At 41.2% G+C, this 10,363-nt stretch overlaps 1 protein-coding gene across 2 annotated transcripts in view; it reads right to left on the bottom strand.

The window, feature by feature from the left end:
- Positions 1-10,363, bottom strand: part of THUMPD2 (THUMP domain 2 tRNA and snRNA guanosine methyltransferase) — a 102,439-nt gene continuing 92,076 nt past the window's right edge. For both annotated transcript variants that reach the window (XM_075864420.1, XM_075864421.1), the window contains exons 8-10: positions 4,576-4,690; positions 3,992-4,112; positions 1-363 (exon numbers count right to left, since the gene is read on the bottom strand). In XM_075864420.1, the coding sequence (XP_075720535.1) occupies positions 87-363; positions 3,992-4,112; positions 4,576-4,690 (513 nt within the window). In that variant the 3' untranslated portion in view covers positions 1-86. The remainder of the gene's footprint in view (positions 364-3,991; positions 4,113-4,575; positions 4,691-10,363) is intronic.

Below are 10,363 nucleotides of genomic sequence, written 5' to 3'. Positions count from 1 at the left end.
GGTGACAGAGCCTCTTTAAATTATTTTTCTACACCTCACATACATTTCTAAATAAATTATTATTGATATAGGACCTTAGAAAAAAATTACCGGGATGTCTTTTTACATTTAAAGAATAAAGCTTCTGTGACTCCAAGGCTTACCGGATGAGACTCAATATGAGTGAGAGAAGTAAAATCATAATTTTTTATTGCAATTTGTTCTTTAACTTTTGAGCCTTCACCTTTGCATGAAGTTAGAGAGTTCGATCCATGGATTTGTAGGTTTTCACTTTCACTAGGCCTAAAATTAAAATTTGTTTTTAGGTGATAGTGAAGCTTTTGGCTGAGTAATAATACAAGAACACCTCCAACACGCAGGACTCTGTAAATAGAAGATAATAGACAATGGAGAGTAATATTAACACTTCTAAAACTGGAATGTCTAATTTCACAAAATGTCACAATGTCTTAGCCCAGAGTTCCATAGTTTATACATATCCCTTCCCTTTTTCCCATCCCTTGGTTGAACTTGATGGACATTTTTTTTCTTCAACCGTACTATGTATCAGCACAGCATCATACCTGTACTGTTTTACCCTTCTACAGCCCATGAAGGATCTCTTTTCCATTGTGCTGACCTACACTGATGCTGAGGGTATGATTTTTTACTCTCTCTTCTTGCAGAGTGTCTTTGAGAGCTCTCCATTCTTTCTACACTTATACACAGCCTGTGTGATTCGCCACCTCCCCATGTACTTTCCTCCTTAAAACATATAGGCCACGGCATTAGGCCATGTTGGATGTAAGACAGAACAATTTGTGCGCCATATCTCTGTTAGGTAATACACATCAGCCCATGTAGTCAAGGGGGAAACTGCACCCGCCATTCCCCCCAGTCTATCCAACTCCGGACAAAGTAGATTAAAATCACCAAGGAGTAAGAGGGGTGCAGGGCCGAGGCCCGTCACCAGCATCATCATCATCATTTCATGTAGGACTAGGAAAGAAGCTGGAGGAGGATTATAAATATTCAAAATAATGAATAAGGTAAAGTATAGCTGGCAAAATAAAATAATGAATCTATCCCTAGGATCAGTTTTTAGAGGTAATTACACATTGCAGAGATTTGTGGACCAGTAAAGAGACCCCACAAAAATAGCTGGAAAATGAGGCACAATAGCCATTTTTAATCCAGGGTTTATGCATAGCCTTCAAATTAGAGCCCAACAAGTGGTTTTCCCAGAGGTGTATCAGATGTGGGCTATAGGTGGAGCTAAAATTGAAGACCAAAGATCTCTTGAACTTATCACTGAGGCCCCTAACATTCCAGGAGATAATTTTTAGATACTATAATATCTCCATCATTACTATAGACAAAATAGGACATAATGAGTTTGCAACTCGAGGGAGAAGGAAGGTGAAATTCCCACGAGGGACTACAAATGTCAGCTGACTGGAAGGTCAAATCACCGATAAACATATAGTTATACACTACATTCAAATCGTTGAAGAAACATGGAAAGCCTTAAAAAGCAAAACCCAACCAACCCTACCCATCCCTCCAAACATGAGACAGGCTTCATTCCCAAATGCAGTAACGCGCCTGCTTAAGGTAAAGGAAAAACTGGGATTAGAAAACACGGTTTAAACGGTTAGATGAAAGTGGGGGCAATCCCCTTCCCTGAGATGAATCATAAATTCATCAAATATAAGAAATAAGCATAATAGAACACACAATGTAAGATATCTTTTGGAGGAGAAGAAGACGGTAGGAGACGGTTGGGCTTCTCTGTGCTTCGTTAGATCGGAGATAAAAGTTAATCCTCAAGTCCCTTTGGTGTGGAGCAAAATCCATATCCATAGTGGGCATTAGCACAGGGAGAGTCAGTTCGTCAGGAATTAACGATTTATATCCCACACAGTTCCATCCAGGCAAAGACATCTTCTGGTAAAAATATAGTAGAGCCGTTGTGCACTAGCCTGACCCTCGCAGGGTAGCCCATGGAGTACGAGATTTGCTTCTCCCGCAAGGATTTCTTGGCCTCTGTAAAAACGCTGCCTCTGTTTTTGTACCTCCAGGGAGTAGTTAGGAAAAACTCGCACATCTTCACTATCATGTTTCAGAGGACCTTGTTTCCTGGCGAGCTCTAGCAGCTTGTCTCTATCCTTGAAGTTTAGAAACTTGGCAATGAATGTACGTGGAGGTGCCCAAGATGGGGGAGCTCTGGTCAGGATACAGTGTGCTCGTTCCACGCAAAACATGGGAGAAAATGCAGCCTGTCCGAAGGACAATTTAAGCCAAGACTCCAAGAAGGCAGCAGGATCCGGCAGCCCAACAAAACGGATATTACATCCCCTTAAACGATTTCCCATGTCATCCATTTTGGCTTTCCAAATCGTTTGCTGGGATTCTAGAGTATCAAATCGAGATCTAAAAAGTGTTACTGCATCCCCTAGGTCTAATATCCATCGTTCGGACTCAGTAGCCCTTTCACGTAAGGTGTGGACGTCAGCTATAAGGCCTCCCAAAAAGACCAAAGTCTGATGGAGAGCGTCTATCTTTTCTGTTAATACTGTACGGGATTCTGTGATGGCTTTTAGAACATCTAACGTAGACGGCTCAGTGGGAGAATCAGTTGAGGTGGAAGGCAAAGCAACAGCCTTTGAAGCCCGTGATATATGTGGCCCAGGCGCTGTCCCTGCCGATTTCTCCATCTTGTCAGTAATTTTGGACTGCTTGGAGGGCGCCATTACCATTAGATCACGTAAACAGGCTAGTAAACAGGCTAGTGCACCAGAAGTATACTTGACTGCAGTAATTGCATAGGGAAGGGGGAGAGTCCTCCAGATGCTACATTACAGTCACATATTTAGAAGTAATATGATGTGAAGGGGTCCCATGCAACATAGATAGTACCTTCAGGGAATTGATTAAGCCAAATAACAAGGCCACTCTCCATACCCTAGGAGAGTAGACGGAGTCACACAGAGAGCCTGTATCTGCAGATCCAGGGTGGTGGCTGTGTTTGCAATATCCTGCAGGGACTTGCTTCCAGCGGTCCAGATGGAGCCCAGGTAAAGGATGGCACAAGGGAGGAAGGGCAGGACCTCCAGGGGTAATGTCCCAGAGTGAGTCGCTCCTTTCAGGGAGCAACAACAGCTCTTACTGGGCGTCTGCTCGTCTGACCGGGAGCGCGGCCCGCACACTTCCGGTTTCAAATTTAGGCCAGGGGTCCGACTCATACACTAGGCCCCGTCACTAAAAAGCCATCAAATGCCTCAATAAAGCCCTCAGGTGGTAGCACCACACACGGGGATCACCGTTGTGTGCAGTACCCGTAGGGAACCAGTGCTATTATGGAGGATGGTAGCAGATTATACTAGGTACTGGCGGAGCTCTCTTGCTGCACATCTGCTCCTGCCAGCGTCCAGGCCACGAACCCTCTGTTCTGGATATTTACTGCAGATTTTACCCTTTTCAATGTAGAAGGGGTGAAATCTGCAACAAATATTTAATGTGAATCCAGCCTAAGGCCTCATGCACACGACCGTGTTCGGTCCGTGATATACGGTCCGCATGTCGGCTGCATGTCCCGGACCGAACACAGTGCAGGGAGTCGGGCTCCTAGCATCACACTTATCTATGACGCTAGGGGTCACTGCCTGTCCGCGGAACTACTGTCCCGTACTGTAATCATGTTTTAGTGTGTGACAGTAGTTACGTGGATAGGCAGTGACACCTAGCGTCATAGATAAGTATGATGCTAGGAGCCCGGCTCCCTGTACTTTGTACGGTCCGGGACAAGCGGCCGACATGCGGACCGTATATCACGGACCGAACACGGTCGTGTGCATCAGGCCTAAGACTTTCAAGAGTGGCCATGTGAACGTATGTGCAATTTCCACTTCAAAACAAAAATCAGAAGAAAAGTTTATTTCCAAGTTTGTTCTATTCCATTCATAGTTGCTCTTTTCTTTATACTTTTAATTGATGCTACATTTAAATTTACCTTTCCATTTGGCGGATGATGTCAGGTAGAAGCTCTTTCATATCTTTGGAGCATGTAAACTTTTTTCCAAATGGTATATCTGAAATGACAACGTCCATGCTTTCTGAAAGTATTGGAAGACCTATATGACAAACAAACAAAAAAAATGTGCACTATTAATTGTAGTCTTCAGACATACAAACCATAAGTACATTTCAATTTATACGACAAAGCTAATGAAATGTTATGAAAAAGAAAATCCTCAGCACAAGTTGATTGCGAACTCGTCTGCCCTTGAATATAAACTAGGGCTAAAGTCAGTGTTCCAACATATGAATATATATGTTGGAACATATATTCTTAAAACATACATTTTTAAAACATTTTATTTAAAACATATTTACGCATACCAAATAAAATGTGCATTTAAACTGAAATTATAGTTACGGTGCCCCTTTTTTTTGTGCTTTTTATATGGAAAGAAATCTTTAATAAACTGTAAATTTGTAAAAACAAAAATACAACAACCATTCCATGCTTGTTTTAAATTCCCCATGTCATGCTGGCACATCTCAATGCTTGTTTCTTCTTCAGAGATGTCTTACCTAGCACAGATGCTTTTAGGAATGCAACAGAGTTCATCACACCTGCTTTCTTCACATTTTCAAGTGCATGTTTCAGTTGTGATTCACTTTTGTCAATGCCCAGGAAACTAGCATGCTGTTAAAAAACAAAAATAATAATGTTTACATTATTTTTTATAATCTATAGTTGGAGTAAATCACAGCTGAATTAATACCAAAACAAACATTTTCCCACTTAGGGTATGGTCACACTTGGCGGATTAGCTGCGGATTTTCTGCAACAGATTGTATTGCGGAAAATCTGCAGAGTATTACAGTAGCAGCAAAGTGAAGGAGATTTGAACAAAAAAAATCTGCAGAGAAAACATGCATAAATTGACCTGCGGTCTGTTTTTTTTAATCCGCAGCATGCCAATTTATGCTGCGGAATTGTTGCTCTTCTGTTGCGGTTTTTCCCCATTGAGCTCAAAGGGGAGGTGAAAGCTGCAACATAGATCAAATGCTTGCGGCGGAAAAGCTGTGACTCGGCCTCAAAAATCGAAAATCTTGCAAAAACAAAAAACAACCATTTTCTTGTTAAAAATGTAATTAAAATCTCTACACTGGCTTGTCATACCGATGGCTTCTTGTTCCCCAGCTGTCCTCTGTGCAGCCCAGCCTCCTGGGCTGACGTTTCATCCCATGTGACTACTACAGCCAATAACAGGCTGTAGTGGTCACATGGGCTGCAGTGTCATCACAGGAGGCTGGGCTGCACAGAGACCACAGGGCGCGCACCACTATGGCAACGCGAGCGAAGCTAAGTATTGGATTTTTTTTACTGCGCTTCTTTCCACAGCGACGATTCTGGTGAAAATCTGCACCACAATTTGAATACGCTGTATACTTTACGCGGCGTATCTGACCTGTGTGAATATACCGTTAAAAGGGTTTTCTGGGAACATGAAAAAGTTCTGGTTGGGCCTAAAGTAGAAAAATAATAAACTCTTCAATAAACTTACCTTACCAATTCTTGTTTGTCCTCTTGCCAGTTTTCTGAGATACCACTGATCCTTATTATCATTAACGTTACATAACATGGGACACATTACATAAAGAAAATAATGTAAAGATATTGAGAATTTAATTTTTCTATTTTAACCCCTTCCCTCTTTAGCCACTTTTGACCTTTCTGACAGAGCCTCATTTTTCAAATCTGACATGTTTCACTTTATGTGGTAATAACGTTGAAATGCTTTCACCTATCCGGGCGATTCTGAGATTGTTTTCTCGTGACACATTGGACTTTAAGATAGTGGTAAAATTTGGTCGATACATTCAGTATTTAATTGTGAAAAACACGAAACTATAGTGAAAAATTGCAAAAATTAGCATTTTTCTCAATTTAAATGTATCTGCTTGTAAGACAGGCAGTAATACCACACAAAATTGTTGCTAATTAACATCCCCCATATGTCTACTTTAGATTGGCATAGTTTTTTGAACATCCTTTTATTTTTCTATGACCTCACAAGGCTTAGAACTTTAGCAGCAATTTCTCACATTTTCAAGAAAATTTCAAAAGGCTATTTTTACAGGGGCCAGTTCAGTTGTGAAGTGGTTTTGAGGGCCTTATATATTAGAAACCCCCAAAAAGTCACCCCATTTTAAAAACTTCACCCCTCAAAGTATTCAAAACAGCATTTAGAAAATGTCTTAACCCTTTACACATTTCACAGGAATTAAAGCAAAGTAGAGGTGAAATTTACAAATTTCATATTTTTTTGCAGAAATAAATTTTTAATACAATTTTTTTTATAACACAGAAGGTTTTACCAGAGAAATGCAACTCAATATTTGTTGCCCAGTTTCTGCAGTTTTAGGAAATATCCCACATGTGGCCGTAGCGTGCTACTGGACTGAAGCACCGGCCTCAGAAGCAAAGGAGCACCTAGTGGATTTTGGGGCCTTATTTTTGTTCGAATATATTTTAGGCACCATGTCAAGTTTGAAGGGCTCTTGCGGTGCCAAAACAGTGAAAATCCCCCAAAAGTGACCCCATCTGGGAAACTAGACACCTCAAGGAAATTATCTAGGGGTGTAGTGAGCATTTTGACCGCACAGGTTTTTTACAGAAATTATTGGAAGTAGGCCGTGAAAATTAAAATCAACATTTCTTCAAAGAAAATGTAGGTTTAGCGATTTTTTTTCTCATTTCCACAAGGACTAAAGGAGAAAAAGCATCGCAAAATTTGTAAAGCAATTTCTCCCGAGTAAAACACTACCCCACATGTGGTAATAAATGGATATTTGGACACACGGCAGGGCTTAGAAGGGAAAGAGCGCCGTTTGGCTTTTGGAGCTCAAATTTAGCAGGAATGGTTTGAGAGGCGATGTCACATTTACAAAGCCCCTGAGGGGACAAAACAGTGGAAACCCCCCACAAGTGACCCCATTTCGGAAACTACACCCATTGAGGAAATTATCTAGGGGTATAGTGAGCGTTTTGACCCCACAGGTTTTTTGCATAAATTATTGGAAGTAGGCTGTGAAAATGATAATCTACATTTTTTCAAAGAAAATGTAGGTTTAGCTAATTTATTCTCATTTCCACAAGGACTGAAGGAGAAAAAGCACCGTAAAATTTGTAAAGCAATTTCTCCCGAGTAAAACAATACCCCACATGTGGTAATAAACGGTTGTTTGGACACACGGCAGGGCTTAGAAGGGAAAGAGCGCCATTTGGCTTTTGGAGTCCACATTTAGCAGGAATGGTTTGCGGAGGCCATGTCACATTTACGAAGCCCCTGAGGGGACAAAACAGTGGAAACCCCCCACAAGTGACCCCATTTTGGAGACTACACCCATTGAGGAAATTATCTAGGGGTATAGTGAGCGATTTGACCCCACAGTTTTTTTGCAGAAAATATTGGAAGTAGGCCCTGAAAATAATAATCGACATTTTTTCAAAAAAAATCTAGGTTTAGCTAATTTTTTCTCATTTCCAGAAGGACTGAAGGAGAAAAAGCACCACAAAATTTGTAAAGCAATTTCTCCCGAGTAAAACAATACCCCACATGTGGTAATAAACGGCTGTTTGGACACACGGCAGGGCTTAGAAGGGAAACAGCACTATTTGGCTTTTTGAGATCACATTTAGCAGGAATGGTTTGCGGAGGCCATGTCACATTTGCAAAGCCCCTGAGGGGACATAACAATGAAAACGCCCAAAAAAGGGACTCCATTTAGGAAACTACACCTCTTGAGGAATTCATCTAGGGGTGTAGTAAGCATTTTGACCCCACAGACGTTTCATAGAATTTATTAGAATTAGGCAGTGAAAATAAAAACAGTCCTTTTTCTTCAATAAGACGTAGCTTTAGCGCAAATTTTTTCATTTTCTCAACAAATAAAGGAAAAAAAGAACCCAAAATTTGTAAAGCAATTTCTCCCGAGTACGGCAATACCCCATATGTGGTCATAAACTGCTGTTTGGGCAAACGGCAGGGCTCAGAAGGAAAGGACCGCCATTTGGAGTGCAGATGTTGCTGGATTGGTTTCTGGGCGCCTGTGGGCCCAAAACAGTGGAAACCCCCCAGAAGTGACCCCATTTTGGAAACGACACCCCTCAATGCATTTACCAAGGGGTGTAGTAAGCATTTTAACCCTGCAGGTGTTTTGTAGAAATTAGTGTTCACTCGATGTTGCAGAGTGAAAATGGGATTTTCTTCCATAGATATGCCAATATGTGGTGCCCGGCTTGTGCCACCATAACAAGACAGCCCTCTAATTATTATGCGGTGTTTCCCGGTTTTAGAAACACCCTACATGTGGCCCTAATCTTTTGCCTGGACATATGACAGGGCTCAGGAGTGAAGAGTACCATGCGGAGTGGAGGCCTAATTTGGCGATTTACAAAGTATTGGTTCACAACTGCAGAGGCTCAGATGTGAAATAATAAAAAGAAACCCCTGAGAAGTGACCCCATTATGGAAACTGCACCCCTAAAGGCATTTATTAAGAGGTGTAGTGAGGATTTTCACCCAACAGGTCTTTTCCATAAATGAATGCGCTGCGGATGGTGCAAATTAAAAATTTATATTTTTCCCTAGATATGCCATTCAGTGGCAAATATGTCATGCCAAGCTTATGACACTGGAGACACACACCCCAAAAATTGTTAAAAGGGTTCTCCCGGGTATGACGATGCCATATATGTTGAAGGAAACTGCTGTTTGGGCACGCTGTAGGGTTCAGAGCCGAGGGAGCACCATTTGGCTTTTGGAGAGCGGATTTTGCTTGGTACTAAATTTGTTTGAGTATTGCTGGTGTTTTATAATGTGGGGGTACATGTAAGCGGGGCGGAGTATATAAGGGGCATAGTCAGGTGGTATGAAAAAAAATTAATAATCCATAGATGTGTGTTACGCTGTGAAGCAATCCTTTCCGCACAGGCCAGTGTCGCACTGATAAATGGTGTAATTTCTTATCCCCCTTTTGGTCCACACTCTGCACCTTTGTAGTTTGAGGAATTTTGCTGGGAAGTGTTGTCCTGGTATAATACGGGCACCGTCGCTTCCAGCGGATATGTTTGGGCCCTCCCTTTCCTGGTTCCCTAATTATAGGTCCTTGATAAATTGCCTCTTCAAACAGAAGAAATGTTCCCCTCGGGCACAACTGCATATTTTTTTATTTCCTGACTTATTGGAGCCATAACTAATTTTATTTTTCATAGACGTAGCGGTATGAGGGCTGGTTTGTTGCGGGATGAGCTGTAGTTATTATTGGTACCATTTTGGGGTACATGTGACTTTTTGATCACCTTTTATCCTATTTTTTGGGATGCCAGGTAAACAAAAAAATGTAATTCTGGCACAGCTTTTTTCGGTTTTTTTATACAGCGTTCACCATGCGTTATAAACAACATGTTAACTTTATTCTGTGGGTCAGTACGATTCTGGCGATACCTAATTTATAGCATTTTTTTATGTTTTACAACTTTTTTCACAATAAAATTACTTTTGTAAAAAGAATGTATTTTTTTTCTGTCGCAAAGTTGTGAGAACCATAACGTTTTAATTTTTTTGTCGACGGAGGTGTATGAGAGCTTGTTTTTTGCGGGACGAGCTATAGTTTTTATAGGTACCATTTTTGGATACGTGCGACTTTTTGATCACTTTTTATTCTAATATTTGTAGGGCAAAGTGACTAAAAAACAGAAACTCAGGTAACGTTTTTTACGGTTTTTTTTACGCTGTTCACCGCGTGCAATAAATAATACAATATTTTGATACCTCAGGTCGTTACGGTCGTGGCAATACCAAATACATATGGTTTATTATTATTTTTCAATAATAAAGGACTTGATAAGAGTAAAAGGGGGATTGTGTTTTATTTGATTACTTGAAACTTTTATTGTTTTCAAACTTTTATTTTTTGCACTTTTTTACACTTTTTTATACTTTTTTTAACACTTTTCTTCAAGTCCCACTAGGGGACTTGAAGGTCCAACGGTCAGATTTTTTTTTTTCTAATACATTGCACTACCTATGTAGTGCAATGTATTAGATCTGTCAGTCATTCACTGACAGCAAGCCGATTAGGCTTCGCCTCCCGGCGGGGCCTAATAGGCTTCCGTAATGGCAGAGCAGGAGACCATTGTGTCTCCTGTTGCCATAACAGCAGTCGCCAGTCCCGATTGCCTGTCAGGGCTGGCGATCTGCTAGTAACCGCTACGATGCAGCAATCGCTTTCGATTGCTGCATCGAAGGGGTTAATGGCAGGGATCGGAGCTAGCTCCGGTTCCTGCCGTTACAGGTGGATGTCAGCT

Source organism: Rhinoderma darwinii, chromosome 4 (assembly GCF_050947455.1).
Source record: "Rhinoderma darwinii isolate aRhiDar2 chromosome 4, aRhiDar2.hap1, whole genome shotgun sequence".
Taxonomy (NCBI): domain Eukaryota; kingdom Metazoa; phylum Chordata; class Amphibia; order Anura; family Rhinodermatidae; genus Rhinoderma; species Rhinoderma darwinii.
The sequence above is the reverse complement of the archived record's forward strand: the minus strand, read 5'-3'. Positions and strand labels throughout refer to the sequence as shown.